This window comes from Opisthorchis viverrini, assembly GCF_000715545.1.
Source record: "Opisthorchis viverrini unplaced genomic scaffold opera_v5_688, whole genome shotgun sequence".
Lineage (NCBI taxonomy): Eukaryota > Metazoa > Platyhelminthes > Trematoda > Opisthorchiida > Opisthorchiidae > Opisthorchis > Opisthorchis viverrini.
In genome coordinates, this window is record NW_008752341.1 from 73,634 (window position 1) to 91,198 (window position 17,565).

The 17,565-nt window shown below is 41.7% G+C and overlaps 1 protein-coding gene across 1 annotated transcript in view; it reads left to right on the top strand.

Moving 5' to 3' along the window:
• Positions 1–1,731: 1,731 nt before the first annotated feature.
• Positions 1,732–17,565, top strand: part of T265_15634 (hypothetical protein) — a gene marked incomplete at both ends in the record, with an annotated part of 21,899 nt that continues 6,065 nt past the window's right edge. The window contains 2 exons of the mRNA XM_009178822.1: positions 1,732–1,852; positions 6,975–7,060. Of these exons, the coding sequence (XP_009177086.1) occupies positions 1,732–1,852; positions 6,975–7,060 (207 nt within the window). The remainder of the gene's footprint in view (positions 1,853–6,974; positions 7,061–17,565) is intronic.

Sequence of the window (17,565 nt, forward strand, 5' to 3'; positions counted from 1 at the left end):
CGGATTGGGAAGGCCAGAGCAGCTTTTGCGAACCTACGTCACCTGTGGCGTAGGCGTGACATCAGCTTCTCTGTCAAGGGTCGAGTTTATGATGCTGCGGTGCGCTCCATATTACTATATGGATCAGAAACCTGGCCGCTGCGCACCGAGGATGTCAAAAGATATTCACTGGTTGACCATCAATGCCTTCGGAGCATTGCCCGAATCTGGTTGGAACACCGGATCAGCAATTCTGAAGTACGTCGAATGGTATTCGGGAGAAATAACTCACCCTCGATAGATGAACTGATTACACTGCACAGGTAGGGCTGGCTGGGCCACGTGCTACGTACGCCAGTCGACCGACTTCCTCAAAGGGCTCTTTTTGCCTAACCAGTGAAATGTGGAAGAGAGGCAGAGGCGGTCAAACAATGACTTGGCAGCGAAGTATGCAAGCCATTACCAGCAAACTCAGCTGCGCTGGTCACTGCCGTCTTCCCGGATGGGGACCCCGAGACGGGTCACATCAATGGCTAGAGACATTATCAGACATGGCTCAGTAGCGCCCTCAATGGCGGTCGTGCATCAAAGTTATTGCCTTCAATTCACAGCTGCTTCCCCCCCACTTGACAGTGCTATATTAATGCACCAATTTACCAGCTCGCGCTTACAACGCGCAGCCACCTAAACATCTATCCAAGTCATCGGTGAAAGAAACTGCGGATGATAAAACCAGTGTAGGAATAGTACGAGATCCGTACAGCTGACAATGATGAAGATGGATGATGTGGTCAGGTGAACGGTATGCAAAGAATTAGGCTGACAATCCCCATCACGGTGGATAATAGGGCAACCCATGTGCGAAACAACCGGCCCAATGGATCCCAGTTCAGATTGGAACATGTTCGTGCGGTCAGCTGCATGTTCGATCTGCGTGTTAGTGCGACGACTTTAAACCGTTCAGTCAAGCAGTCCGTCAGGCTGTGGGTCGGTCGGTCGGTCCGTCGGTTGCTGGATCGGTGTAGCATTTGATCGGTCGGACGGTCGGATGGACGGATGGACGGTCAGTGGGCTGTAGAATATAAGTCGCATGTTTTATTTTGGGAAACCGCGTGGACGGTGCGCAAGCCTGATTAGCGCTGCTCAATATAAACAAAAACCCTAGACCCACACGCATCCGAATTTCACACCAACTACACACAGGCACACACAAGCGCATCGGCTAAATTTCGCTTGAAACAATCTAGTGTGCCATAATTAGTCTGTGCACATTCAAACGTGACATTGACCAATTGTAACTCTCTGGCCCATTTCAGCCGTACCATCAACCGATGAGTGTGAATGCTATTGTACACTACGTGCAACTGCCCGCCCGTTCATTAGCACATATATGAAGCAAGCGGCATGAATGTTTTGAGAGATCGGCCAATTGCAATTAGCATTGCACTGCTCTGATTCAGCTCATCTACCCGCCTGGCTGAGAGAATGGTATAGGCCAGATCGGCCAACTGGGACGTTCTTAACACGAGAATGAACATGTACAACTAGAAAATTAGAAGAGCAAGCAAACAACAACATGAGCGATCCACTTCACTCGCGTGCATGTTTTTCATGCACCAAGCCTACATGGAAGCATATTGATCAGTTCAAGTAGACTTCGGGAATTTTTGTGACCGTATGTGCTCAGGTGAATGGAATGCAACGAAGTGTGCTGACGAGTTCGATCCAGGCGCGGATTATTGTTCCACGAAAATGCACAACAGCCGGCCCTATGGATCCCAGTTCGGAATGGAACATTTTCGGGCGGACAGCTGCATGTTCGATCTGGGCGTGAGTAATGCGGCTTTAAGCCGTTCAGTCGGTCGGTCTCTCGGTGAGTCTGTGAGTCGTTCAGTCGGTCTATCCTTCGGTCGGACGGTGGGTTTATCGTTGTAGAGTTTGATCGGTCGTACGGGCGGACGTTCGGACGCAGGGACGGTCGGTCGGCTGTAGAATTTTGTCACGTGTTTTATTTTTGGAAACCGCGCGGTCTGTGCGCAAGCCTGATTAGCGCTGCTCACTATAAGGAAAGCCCTAGACCCACATTCATCTGCATTTGACGCCAAATATACGCAGGCACACACTAGCGCATCGACTACGTTTCGCTTGAGACAATCTAATGTGCCGTATTTTTTCTGTGCATACTTCAGCGTAACGCTGACTAATTTGAACTCCGTGGCCAATTTTAACTCTATCATCTTGCGTTGCCTCTGAATGCCCTTGTCTTTCTCCCTGTTGTTCGTAATTGTTTGTTGTAACATAGTTGTTTGAATGTTACGTACAATTTGTTTTGCATTTTCTTCTCCTTTTTTTACTGGCGTACTCGTTTGAATATTCTGAGCCTTATTTTTCTTAGCTGATGTTCCCTTATATCTCAATTTTTTAATTTTGCTTTAACAATTTTCGTCCAATTTCTTATCCTCATTCACGTCTGAATCCCTTATGTGTCAAAGTTTTCTTGGTGACCTTTCGAGTTCGTGTTTAATTTCGTCAACGATGATGAATAAAACATCTTCTGCTTCACAGGTTCTGTCCATATCGGGAATGCTATTGCAACTTAATTTGACGCTTTAACCCAAATCAATTCAATGTTTGAACTGAGCTCAAAGAAAGCAACATCTTTCTGGGCATTATATTTTGGATTGTTATTCATATTTTCAACGGGATTATTGCGTATCTCATTTTACGGTGGAGTTTCTTTGGTTCAATAACTTGAATTTTCTTGTGAGGTAAACTTGACCAATTTTTCGCGAACACCATATGTGAAACTTTGTGCTGTACATGTAGTTTGCACACGCAAGATTTGAATTCACATGAGCTATCGTCTGAAACATTTGATTCAAATTACGTGACAGTAGGTCTGCAACCAAACAATAGGTCCACAATTTTTGTCTTATCTGCATAAACGTTTAATGGCGTCTCTATATGCTTGTATCAAACATCATGTATGACCGTAATAGGTGTACGCCAACGCGTAAACTAATATCGTTTCACTTCAGTGTCCATCATCTGGGTTATTCTGCCACCTACTGTTTTGGGGCGTAAATTAAGCCGTTTTCCACAAATTTCGCGAGCTTTTCATCAATGTTTTTCTTTCATACATTTCAGCATCTATGACTTGTACGTTAGCTTGTATTTTGCCTAATAAGCTCAAAACCAAACTCAGTCAATTAGATGTGAAATATTAACCTACCAGCGAAATACCTTAATCTTGGGTCACAAGGTAAAATTACCCATAACGTCGACGGTCGAAAAACCACAACATTTCATTCCACCCAAACAACGGAATGCATAAGCATGTTACGCGTACTCATCCACTTACCATCGATTCCAATAAACGCAATGATCTCATTCCACTGAACATCACGATGGGAAAATTGTTGGCTTGAGATAACAGCTTTGAAGTTTAACAGCCATCAAAGGATACCTTGCAACGCGAGTGAGTTACACTCATTCGTATTCAATGGCTTCAGTGAAGTCGATGGCTTTTAAACTTTGCAATTACTGGAAAGCCTTGAACGCACTTTTAGAGATGGTCCAAAAAGTAAACCGCTAACTATGATCCTAGTCATTCACTAAACAAAGTTTGAGTTAGGGTACCGTGAGAGATGGAATGCCCGGTCAGCTCTTTTGTTTACAGCCGGGGACGTTTTAGCTGAATCGCAAATTAGGATCGCTGTTGAGTTCCAGATTGTATTTCCGTACAGTAAACTTGACCTATTGACTGCTTTATGAGCTCTACACAGTACAGCATACTTCACTGTTGTGTAGCATTTAAACGTCATAATCTACTTGATTTCTGAGACTATTGTTGAGAAAGTGAGCACTGAGTGATGAGAAGTTAACAATAATATTGCTCTAAGTTAAGGCGCATTTCTCCGTTTTGTTCAGAAGCACAGCGGGGGCCCTCTTGATCGTAATCAGCCATGTTTGGTATGACAGGGCTACATTAAATGTATTACACGTGTACTAGGTTCTCGGTTTATATTGGGTAAAGATAGGGAACCATCCGTTTCATTTGCTACTTCAGCGATAAAAGTGACACGCTTGTTAACGGCAACGTGGAATAAAGGATAATCATAAATGGGCATGTCTCGTGTAGAGATAGATTGTGCAGGAAAACAAAACTGCTCTAAATCTGGGACAAAGGAGAAGTGGATTATTGTTGTGCACCATAATTTGGTGGCCACGTTTGTTCGGTGTGAAACTGCAAGGGCCAGTAAATCTGCGAACAAAAAGGGGCTGGTTGACTGTGAAACACCCAGTGTTCTAGTTATCCATAATTTAATCATCGGGCAAGATTCAGACCCAAATATATGTAGTGCTTATATATATTTTATATATATATCCAGGCCAGTGGATTCACCTAATACAATTTTATTTCATTTTGACTTATATCCGCTCTTTAATGTGCAGGTCCATCTTGAACACCCCAGAAAATAATTCTGTGGCAGCAATATATAAATTGCCCTGCATTTCGCAATGTCCCGAAGCAACATTTTTGTGTATCTTGGTGTTGCTATTTCGACGGACACCGTAAGCAGATTCATTCTAATACTTTGTTTTATAATCCACAGAAATGAGATATTATCACGCAGTAAAGCCTTCACTACAGTCACGAGTCTCGGTGAAATCCCACATAGGCTCAAGCCGTTTGTTGATATCAAAATGAGAATTCTTCTCGGGGTTCTACTGTGCAGGTGAACGAAACAACCCAATTTTCACACGGGTTGTCAGGGAGATGGAAGGCGGAGAACCAGCTGTTTAAAGATGCGATCTGTGATAATTTGCTTCCATAATGTTTCAGAGTAGACTGCTACTTCAAGGGTGCACAGGCACCCCATAGATAATGCTATTTGCTACAGAGGGGGCTGTACATTCACACGCATTATTAATCGCGTTCCACCCCATCAATTTTTAATGAAACCATTTGCATATGTCTAAACTTCCCATCACATGCCAAGTCCATTTAAATGCCTTAAACAATCGTTTAAGCTTAGTGCTTTCAAACGAACAACAATATCTGATAGGCGATACCGAGATGCATCAATACGGCACCATAAAATAGATTGAACATGTCGTAATATGGGGCACAACAGCCTCTGCAAGATGCAATAAATCCTCTTTGTTTTCACATTTACTTTGAAAACTAAGGTGAACGGAATGCTGCAAGCCAGTGATTAACTGAGGTAGCTGGACAATTTTATTATTAGTGCTCGACGGAACCCATCCTTTGGCTTAATCACTCAATACTGACTAGTTCAACCAGGTGTAAGCGACATATAATATAATATAATAATAATAATAATAATATAATATAATATAATATAATATAATATAATAACCACAAAGGCTCGATCGGGTGCAACTTTGTCTATAACAGTCATGACTTGGGTAAAACCTGCGTGAGGACTTGTAGGAAATTTCCCGTTCGCCACTTTGTTTTCTGTGTGACATGATTTTGTCGTTCTTACCACCGTCGGTGGTGTTTTCATTCTGATTAGCGATGTTATTGCGCATGGTGGGAATGCTCAGTTGCTGATATCTTATGGGCCTGGTTAAAATCAGCTTGAATGAGCACTTCTTAAAAACAAAATTGGCAAGTGCGTGAGTTGAACACGAGGTTGCTTTGGCTGTCTGCATGGTTAGATTCTGCCAGCTTAATGTGTTTCCACCAGGATAAAAAGCCCTTGCACGCGGGAGAAACGGCGAATCCTCCATGAACAATTATCTTGGGATGGTTTGTAGAACCGGAGTTGCAATTGGGTTTGTACGCCTTCTGAGCTGTACGTTGAAATAGTTTGCATTTTAAAACGTATCTGCCGGATTCTTTGCGTAGTTAGATGCTGTTGCCTCCATTAGCATGGTGCCAGAGAAAGCGTAATGTGGTATTGCTTCCACAGCGTTCACAGACTTGGCCGACGGAAACAGCATGTACGCACGCTCTGTCGTTTGATCAACCTGTTTTGGACCTGTAATCTGTGGGGCATTTGAGACCAGTTCACGAGTAAAGAAGGCGTTTCTGTAAGATTACACGATTCAGTGCAGTGGCGCACTCACTCGGAGTGTTCAGATTGATTTTAATTGATTACTGGTAGACGATGTATGCATCCGCGTCAGGCAGGATAAAAAATATGGCAACGTGAAGAGAGCAGTACTTGCAGCTCTATCTGGGTATAATCGGCAGTAGTGTTTTGGGTCTATCGCTTTTCAACAAACAACCGCTAAAGTGAGTAAATGATAACTATTATTTGTAGGCAGGTCAAAACATTAGAGCTTCAAATAATTGCTGAAGTTTTACCTATTATCAGATTATAATTTCCTCTGAAGGTGGTACTTCTATAGGTGAGCTTAATTCTTCTCTGGTCACCATCAATAAATAAACTTGCAATTAAAGCGTCAACTCCACGGTTAACAAGATCAATATCCAATGTGTTTGACTTGATTATTCTCAAGATACAAGGCTCATTTCGGGCGGCCAAACGTTAACTGACATGCAAAAATCAAACCCATTCTCAATCGTTCGACAGTAAACCGCTGAGGGTGGGTTCAGCGTTTTAGCATTTTGTTAAGGTCGCCCACGCGAAACCAAAAGTTACTAAATATGCTGATGGTCGCTCCTTCGAAATGGCGGAAAATTCGGCTGGGCCTGCTCGATGCAACTGCTCTCAATAAAAAAAAGCAGAAAATATTATTAAGACAACATCACATGTTGTCCTTTCCGTTGTAATTTGTTTTTTATGCGCATACGATTAGTCTGCTGAAAGAATTGCAGTGACAGTATCGTCCAAAAAGGATAGTTAAAACGCCAATCCAACGAGCTGGGTATATCCTCATTTTATATTTTTACAATTGCCACCGGTGCGTAGAAGCCTGTTTCAAACAAACAACGTTCGGAAACTATTTCTTGTTATCAGGTCTTCAGAATGGTCTCCAATAAATCGTAACTTTTTCAGGGACACAGGCGATGGTGAGATTTTTGTCAATACTGGTACAAGAAAACGGGGCACAGTACAACGCGGCCAACAAAGACGGCGGAGAGGTAGGCATCATTTACTCTTGTTACGGAGGCGGAAGGTTTGAATCAGCCGTTGCTTAACCGCAGATTCTGATACATCGCGATGTGGACGAGTACCTGGCATAAATGTATGTTCCACAAACAGATAAATGTTGTCTACACAGCCTCTACCAAAAGCGTATGTGGGTGGTTGAAGAACTGTTAGCTGCTGAAAAGAATCGCACTGCCGAAATCATAGGTCACAAAATCTTGAGAACAAATGAACGAAACCAATGCAAACATCTCGATCTCAAATGTCTCCCATACAAGGCACGTCCATATATCCATTATTAAAAATTACGCTTGGACCGATTTGAAACAAGTGGCGCGACTGGGTCATATTTTCAAGATTTCATTGCATAAAATGAGACATAACCGAATGATCACTAGATTTTATTGCTGTCCTCTTCGTGATTCTACGCATCCACCCTTCAGACTCAATGCATGTGAAGAAAAGTGCCTGTCACGCCGGAGGACATAACTGCCAGCCAAGTTACTGGATGAAATTTCGGTCCCAAGAGTTGTATATTCTGGGCAGTAATTTGCACTGATGGGAAACTTCATCCACTGCTAATGGCTTGCAACGCATCAGTTTACGTTTTGGACCCAAATATCAGATGTTTGAACACCTTCAACATAGTGTATGGTGGGTTCAGTTCATCCATGGCTGACACGGAGCACTCAAATTTACTTCAAAAATGGAGATACTTTTACTAAAGCTTTCACGAGCCTTCAAATTCGTTAATAAATTGTGACAATGTGGTGCCTCTTAAAGTGCATAGCAGGAATATTATAAATATACAAACACACCAGGATTTTGCGTCAAGTTGCATACACTGGCGTACTTGTACAAAGCAAACGCAAACGTTTTGCTGGCAAATCTGATCATGGATATTCGATGGCAAATTTAGAAAACTATGGTACTTACATATTTACATCCTTATTATAGACTTTTTGAGCACCTAATTCTGATTTTTACCTTCTTATGTTAGGTAGGACTTTTTCAAAGATGTAGAAGCCGAAACATTTACTGGGCAAAATGCAACCCAAATGTAACTGGCATTCCTCTGACTAACGCCAAACGTTAGACACAGCAGCCGGAATTTAGTTTGTGCGCATTGTGCTTTTTCCAGGGATTTGATCACCGAACAATTAAGACATCAGCACCAATGACGGCAAACTTTCCTGAAGATAAGTTGGCCCACTCACTGAACCCAACATGTAGAGAGATTTGGCTCATCGCATTCGCTTTTTACAAACAGTGAGGGTAGAATTGCGTCAGAATAATGGTTAGGCAATTCAAAAATATCGCTGTAGAATTAGCTTGGTAAATAACGTAGATTTAGGCCGATTAGCGGTGTGGAAAATCTTACGTCTAGAATGTTAAAGAATGTGCTCAAAAGCTTTCGAAAACCTTGTTTATGTTAATTCATTTTGGCTTGATGGACCCCTGAGTACATCACAAAGATTCAAATTAGAGTCCCGGTGCAATCTATCAATAAATCATACATTTAGACCTACTGGTTGAACTCTATTTTAAATTTCTCAAAAGCTATGTGGTGAGCATTTTTTTTGATTCCGTCCGAAGGTTCTCGACAAAACTAATTTTAAGAAAATCAGCAAGTGAAGTGCTTGTACACGACCGGTTGTTTTTGAAATTCCCAGGCATTTGGCGTGTTTCTGAGCAGTGTTGAATATGAGACCATCAAGATTTGCTTTAGTTGCTTTTATCTCTGAATATTTGATAACACAGGTAAGAGTGACTGACTTTAAATTTTTGTTTGTTTGTATTTTTATTGAACTCTGACAACGCCTGACTCAGTTAGCTGGCAGAAGGTAAAATGTTTCGATGTTGGTAATGTTTTGGAATATTGGTAGCTCGGGTGTATTGGATGGCAATTGATCAGGTGGCTGTTGATCTGTTCGCCGAGCTTGGCAATTGATTTGCAAACGTTTCGTCACCATTCGAGGAGACATCTTCAGTGCGCTGTTGGCTGGGTAGTTCCTCTCCTCGTGCCTGCGTTTATATAGTCTACAAAGTGCAGCCTTTGCGCTGTAACCTGGATTCTGATTGGCCCGTTCTTGATCTGTATTGCGTCGTGGTCGGCTTATCTGTTGGTTTGTGGCGTGCCTCCTATTTTTAGTAGCCTGCTGTTCTATTGATTTCTTCTTTGAGTCCTTGTCCGGCCTCGGGTTCTGTGGTTCTGGATTTCCTTTGTCCTCAGAGGCTGGTAGGCAGGATCAATCTCAATGTGCCTGTTTATTGCTCCACCGGTGGAGTACCACGCCTCCATGAACTCGCGTTCTTTCTTTGTTCTTGCTTGGCCCAGTATTCTGACGTTATTCCAATCGAAATGGTGTCCTTCCCCATCTCCGTGTGCAGAGATGAGCGACTGCATTTGTTTCAATTCCCGATAGATTATCAATTTTGATGCGAGTTACGATGCATGATTTACTCAGTGAAGAGCAACTGAATCCGAGGTGTATGTGCGTTTGTGTACGACGATCAAAGCTGAAGGGATCACAAAACTGCACCAGAAATTATGCCAGAGATATCAATTTACTCGTTGCGATCACTGAAAAGGACACCGCAAAAATACTTCTCAGTTTGTGTAAGGTTCATTAGAAGCCCATTTATAACATCAGTAGCTAACCTCTGGTAGAAACCTAAATTTGCGAATTCCGGAGAGTTCACACTGACATGTTTGCTGAATACTCCCTGACAACAGCATAAATGAGCAATACATATAAAATGCTACGGTGTACATATATTACACCATCGGTTGGGTGGAATGATACTGAAAAATCAATGAACACGCCATCGAATTTTCGTTCTTTTCAAATTTATGGCTTATTCCGGCAATATCGCACCGAGCCGAGGGAGCGAATCATTAGGGAACCCATGGGTATGCCACACACTTGTTCGTGGGCCAAGACAAAACTAATTTTCTGTGGATGGTGTGCACTCATAAAGCACGATAACTGTTGATAACCACAGGAAATGTATCGCATGGTTACGAGGAAAGTTAGAAAAATCTTGTGACAGGGTCAAGACTGCTAATATACGTGTAATTTTCAAGCAGCTCGTACAGCTGAACCCCATTTGACAGAAAAGATTCCGTCAAACTGAACGGTTCAAATAAGTGGCCGGTAAATTCTTCGAGAAATACACTCATTTGCAAATCAATTTGGTTTTCACGGGAGACTCAAGTGAATCTCTCGTTTATGATATTCTACAGCTAAACGTGCTGCACGCAGGCCGCCTCAGGATTCAGTTGGTACGATATTCGAGATATCGCAGTATATTTTCATAAAGGAAAATAATCACAAGTTTGCTGAAAACTCTTCGATAGCCCACGACTCATCAGGTAGGCGCAGTCCCCGAGTTTCCGTCAACCTTATGCTGTGTAAGCAAGGAGAACACATATTTTCAAGGTGAACTGATTGAAATTACGGTTGCTGAATCGAATTGAAACGTACAGGTGAGGAGCAGCGGAAAACCAAAGGAGTTCTGAGCCACAAAATCTAGTTTATTTACCGTATTTTTTTCGAACTTGAAGGATGACCATTGCGGAACTTTTGCGGAAGGCGGTTGATGTGTTATAACGATTATGACCCAAAAAGAAGAACGAAGCAAATGTGTCCAAAAGGATATGCCGGAATTATAGTGTTTTGATTTTTCGTTGTCACATTTATGGTGTACCTACAACCACAATCACGTTGAATGGAAAATTATATCCTGATTATAGTAACTCATTAGGAAAATCGCTTACAAAACACCAAAATACCACACTAATGATGAGACTGTCAGAATCACCCAAACAGGAAACAACTTGATTCGCCTATCTTGGGGCCCATCAAGCAGGCGAAGTTCTCGAGATTTCCTCAACTTTAGGATGCGCTTGAGCCGAAGATACATATCATTGAAAATTGATCATTCTCAACCAGCTAGTTATTTAGGTGTTACAGTTAGTTGAAGGTTAAGATTATAGACTAGAGATTCAGCTCGAATTCGGGCTACGCGAAGCACTCGATTATGAGCGTGAATGAATATGCATTCAGGTAAGAATTCTTGAGAGATTAATAGGGTTCGTAGAAAACCGCACAAAATCCTGAGTTTAACCTGTCAGCCAAAAGCTACTTCTTTAGGTATAGTTACTTGCGAGCAGTTTACTGCAAATTTATTTTGGAGTCGCTCGGCAACCGGTCTATTATATTCTTCGCGTTTAAAAACGAAGGGTCCTGAGAAAATTTGTTTTACCGGATTTATCACCCAAAAGTCGCGTATAATACAAAAAGCAACTTTCTGAGGCCTCAAAACCAAAGTACCAGGGATTTTAATTAACAATCCGGGTAATACAATGACGATCCTTGGGTGCGTACTGTGTCAGAAGTTAGTTTTTATCGATCGGCATCAAACATCGTGGGATATTTTCACACAATAATTATTTGGTACCGATAGCTGAATTCTAAAACAGATTTGCGTCAGTTGCGTGACATCAAGTTGCGATCAGGTAATCGTTTAGCACAACCCAAAGCCAGGCTTACATGTTTTCACTGTTAGGTTGGCTCAAGCGAGCCTGTTAGCAAGTCGCCCTCAACTTCGAGCATCGAAGCTTCTTTCATAAATCCTCAAAATAAGGTGTTAAGGTGGTATTCACAGAACATATTAACAGGCTGGTCTAAATACTATCCGAAATGTCAGTGTTGCAAGTTATTTCTAAGACAAATTCGTTAGGATGCTTTAGAAGTAAGACTGAACGCGTGCGGGGTTGTTTTTAAAATTAAGCAAGAAAGGGAATACGTCTTCGAAATGTTTTGCCCGACCCATTGTGTAAAGGTTTCCGTACACTAGCATGATTCGCCAACTGTGTTGATTTAGAACCTAATCCAAATTTTATTACAGCGTACAGATTTAAAGCCATCCTGTACCATAATAAAAGCTGGGTGACCGCTCCTGCGTTATACAAACCTTTGTATACCCTATGTGTTGACCTTATTGACCAATAATATCATACCAACGTCCAAAGAATTTATGTGCCAATTCAGGGTGTGTCCGATGCTTCGATTAAATTAATGTTAAGGTCAAATTAAAATTGAAGTGTAGAACAAAATTCTCATTAAGGGATCCATTTTGTTCTAGGACAGACCTCGTAGCCATTTTTCACTTCTGTGTTCTAACGAATACCCTACCCGTGAGTGTACTACAACCATTTATTTAGTATTTCATAAAAACGTCAAATATGCCCACAATATATATGTATGTGGTTCAACATACTTGCTCATTTTTCTTTAAGAAGCTTACAGTCCCGTTGTTCAGTGAGAAAAAAGGGTGGATAAATAATTTTTTGTGTGTACCAAGGGTTCGTTGTAATAAAGGAACAAAAACAGCCTGTGACGCAGGCATGTACAAAAACTGCAGTATATCTCAATCCCCAAACCAATGCGCTACACACCCATGGCGCACTTGGCTGGTAACAAAAATGAAGGAGCATTTAATGTATTTTCGAGTAAAAGAACTACGGTCAGAAGTACTTGAGCTCCACTATGAGGCTCCAACATGAATTTCATTGTTTATCAAATATGAGCATTTGGTAAATTCATTTGATACAATGCGTGTGTGTAGGTTTACCTAGAGAAATATAGCCTACACATGTGCCTATATGAAAGGCTCCGTTAAAATTGTCTCTATAATACCAGGTACCGCTAGCCAATGCATCTAGTTTATAGATTGGTAACCATGTGCTTTGTGACGAACCCGTTATTCCCGTTTCGACTATGCTGCTTGAGAACTGGATCTTCTATTAGCCTTATCATTCTTTTAGGCCGATTTATTGCACCAAATTGTTCCACCAATATAGACGCGATGTGCTTTTGTCACAGCTGGTCACGTGCATGTATGAGAGCGCTTAATCATCTTTGCGTGCCCGAAGTTGAATTGACCCACGGTCTGTAGACAGTACTTATCTAGGTAGATACCTGATCAAAAACCAGTAGAATGTAAGTCAGAAGCATTGCTCTGTGGCACTGATCTGCGGCGCCAATCAATGATCTAATGTGTGCGCCCCGTACCAACGATGTGGTTGTCACGCTGTATCAAAGTACTCGCGCAAAAAATCGTGATGTGAATGAAAGTGGCACCTTCTCAGTGGGTAAGCCGAAGGCCGCCAACAAACATGACGAGTTTGCTAAAGAAAGTGGTGATTCTGGTCACTGTATTTGGTAAGTGTGAAGTCCAAGTATGAAATTTTAGAAACACTGCGCATCAAGAAACATGACCCCATTAATTATTTGTCCGATGAAAATTTTGCTGGTGTTAGAGTGACTTCAATTTCGAGTTAAATAAGTAGCAAATTTTGCCCAGAAAATAATCCTGCTCCTGAAACCGCCGAACCCATATCACGTCTAAAAGCAAAGCTTAACGTGAACCATAAAGTTTTCATCCAGATGCAGCTGCCTACATGAGAAAAGCCATGTAGGCAAAATTTGAATTGCTTATCAAAACATCGGTGTTTCAAACAAAATGCATCAAAATTCAATGCAAGGTTAGAAATATATTTTACTAGATTTTGTTTAATCAAATAGTAAATTGGTAAATAGAAGTTTAGCGGACACAATACGATTGATCTTTTGTTTATGATCACTGAAGGTGTGGCCACAACCAACAAATGAGGTGATGATAAGGCAAACAAATGCCATTGCACACTAGAATCAGTTTCGTCACCCGCGAACAAAAGCCTCAGTTTCCGTTAAAATTTCCACGCATACTTTGTGCACACAAACCTTCAACTAATAGAGACGACTTTGACAGTGCAACTTCATAAGGCAGGGATGTTGCCATACTTCAGTTCCGGTGGTATCCGCTCAAACGCTCACCGATGTACTAACTAGTGTGCAAATGGTTTTAACATGCGAAAACTGTTTAGCCAGTGACGATAAAGAATGGTACAGTTTCATCCCACGGCATGTTTTAATTTTATGGAAGGTATGTTCATGATACCTGCTTGGTTTGCTACAGCTAGCCAATGTTGCCGGCAAATCGGAGATGATACCGAACAATCAATCGGCTACAATATACTGAAATTGCTTTACTCCACGAATATCCATCAATACTAGTGCCCAGAACGGAAGCGATCGTTATACGAACGGATTTTGGGGGTGCCATAATGCGCCAGATTCCCTACGATATCTTCAGACAGACGAAATCTATTTGAAATAATTTGTAGCTTTCAGTCGGTTTTGTGGGCACGGAAGCAAAGATTTAGATATATAGCAAAAAGTTCTGCCATTGGTGATGTCACGTGGGATGTTTTTCAACTGGCGTAAATAAATTCCTGGGTTACATAAAGATGCAACCTCCTCGGGCTCAAAAATTTGAATGTGGTACGTTGTCTTATGTGAGATGACCACCTAACCTATATAGACATACGTCAGCAGAAAACGCGGCGTGCAAGTCTCCAGAATACCTCGTCGTTAGCTATCAGTGTCAAGCCGGATTCTACCGAGGAGACACGAGAGTAGTAGCTTGATTTCTCGTAACTTCGCCACGCATCTACTAGAAATTGGGTTGTATTACCGAACCTGTGGAACTTCCCTGGAGCGTTCGTTTACAATTGCATGACAGTCAATAAATGTCCATCAAAGTTCAAGAAGACGCGCGAGAATGTTCGGTTGTTAAAATAGGCTGCATATGAGATATTTACTTTCCCATCAAATATTCCCTAAATAGCCCGCTGAGGTTTGATAATAAACGACTTCGCGACGAAGGGTTTCCAACTTTGCATCAGTACTCAGTTCGCAATAATACGTTCCTAATCGATCAAACCATGAATGATAATGACGCAAATGACCGGTAGAGGAATAAGAGTTTTAAAAAGCCTGGTTAGAGAGGGACGGTATAAAATTCAAAAAGTAAACTGAAATGATATTCCAGCTAGGTTCCGTGGTGCACTTCCAAGCAAACAGTAATCAAACTGTCCTGCTGTAAATTCTCATTCAATTAACTACACAGATTAGCAGTCGATTAGCAGCCTAAGCGTACGGCACGCTGAAAATCATCAGCGTGAAATGTAATGGCAAAAAGTTACGGTATGAATCCAACGTAGTAAAATGCCGGACCAGAATATTTGATTCATTTCCATGCGCACGATCCATTGGGAAGCCGAAATCCAGTCAGGTATACGACAATGGTTACCACAGAACGGTATACGGCAACGAGCAATCAATGGTTTCGTTTGATCTTCGCACATGTTTGCGGCCCACAACCACAGATGGGCATCTTGAGGTGCCAAATTCTAGGCAGTTGTTACAAAAACTTTCAGCGTCCTCACTGACAGGTTTCTCAGGTTCTGACCTTAAATGTTATTTTAATCATCTACAGATTTTTGTCTATGACATTTAAGCGTTGCGATTCATACGGAAATTCGTTCGACTTTCTGGCCAAGTGTCACATTGGGTACAATAGCTCCCACTATTTAGCACGGTTCCTTCAACAAGAAAAAATCAATCATTCATTCTTTTATTGGCTTTCGTTTAATCATAAGGAAATACGTTCACCAAGAAGTTACTAAAATTCGCCATCTAAGCATACTTTGAAACATTTTCTCGGGTATGGGAGGGGTCGTTTTTCGCTTGGTGTTTGGATTAGCGAATACGTCTCTATGCAAATTTACCAGAAATGACTAACCTGCCCTACGAAAATATTGGATTGTCGCATACTTTGCCAATTCAACGGTGACAATTAACGGTTGGTGAATTTCTGGCTATAATCCATGTAATAACACCTGGATAACCCCGCTGCGACTGAGCTTGTGCACACCGGTGTGGTCCATTCCGATATAAATTCACATTAATAGTTTGAATGCGGTAACGTTTGCCCTTTTCAGGAATGTGGCGCACATTAAACATCAGCTTGTCTTGAATGGCATAGCCTGTGTGACAGCGTTTGAGAATTGGAACGGACCCACAGTCCGCACACTCTGCTTCTCTCTGTAGCTATTCGACCATAACCCCTTGGAACAGAAGTCACCAGAATTACTTCAAAGCACTCCCTTAATCTGACAAGATAATCAATTATTCAACATGTGTATGTTAGCGTGATTACGTATTTTCACAGCACTAAGGAAGACTAACGCATGCAAATCGTGCTGGAAAACAGCCTAATGCGTTCTGAGTGAGGAAGGTCACGGCACCACTAACTGTGTCCCTGAAAATAGGTATCAAATATGTTACTCCGAGATGATTAGGCTTGACCAAGAATTTCGCCCGCTACTGGGGACTCAACACGCAGCAAAATCAACTCACAACCATCAGCCGGCATTTTCATCACTTTCTTGAAACCTGCATCAAGGGCCGGATGACAAAATGAGGACAAAATGTATCCGTCACAGAAAGTAAAATTGCACCCGTGTGTTTAGCAATCGACTTGGTTTCATAAGCTTCTTTGTGCTCATAATTGTGTTGACCTTTTGGGAAAACGTGAATCGTGTGTCTGCTATTTTTCTGCTGTGATTCTGTTTAACGTTTTAGCATTTGATTAGGCAAAATCTAGAGATGATATATTTATAACCTTTTTTGAACTTTGGTGCTTTTTGTTTGGAACACCGGTGTTTTGTTGAGCGATTCAAATGTATCCTACATGGCGTTCAGCAGTGATCAACGATGGCTGGATGAAGAAGTTATGATTTAATTTATGCTTTGCGTTCGTAAGGTCACTGTACACCACGAATGTCACGAAACATTAGACTAATGCTTTGAGCTTTATTCTTTAAGAATAAGCACCGTAAAAGCTTCCTTCCACGAGTGGCCGCCCAAAGCGATCTCAAACAACTGATTCCTTGTTATATTACGATGGTTTGAGCCTGGAATGTGCATCCAACCCCCTATCAAATGAATTGGGAACACGTGGGCGGTGACCCCCTGTCATGTGCCATCGTTTGCCTGAACTATTTCACGAAATATCTGATCTGTGGCCCAGTTTCAGGATGCGACAGCTGTATCGGTCACCTCTCTGATTTTAATTGATTTTTAAGTTATTTTTTAACTGAATTCTGTCCTTTGCAGTTACAGTGGAATGCCGCACCCTTTAATGTGCTTCGGATTCACGAATCCGAAATTCTAGCCATGCAATAACTGATATGTTTTGATTCATATATATTGTGCACAGCAGAATTTACTGTGCTTCCTGACGAGTCTGATTTTCTTGACTCTTTTTAGTCGTGCCATCAATCGGTGAGTTAGTGTTTGCAACATATTTTCTTGGGGATTAACTTTCGTGTCCGGAAAATGTTCTCCAGTGATTTGAATTAGCTGAACTATCTAGTTTTTACTGAAACGTTGTTCGATGCACATTACTATTTTGCAAAATTAAGCGATGAGACTCAAATTTGCTCCAAAAGTGCATTTGCGCTCGACTTATGTAGCCCCTGCGCTGTCACATCTGAATAACTCAGGGGACATTCCGTTGTATAAAGCAATTGTGGATTATCTTT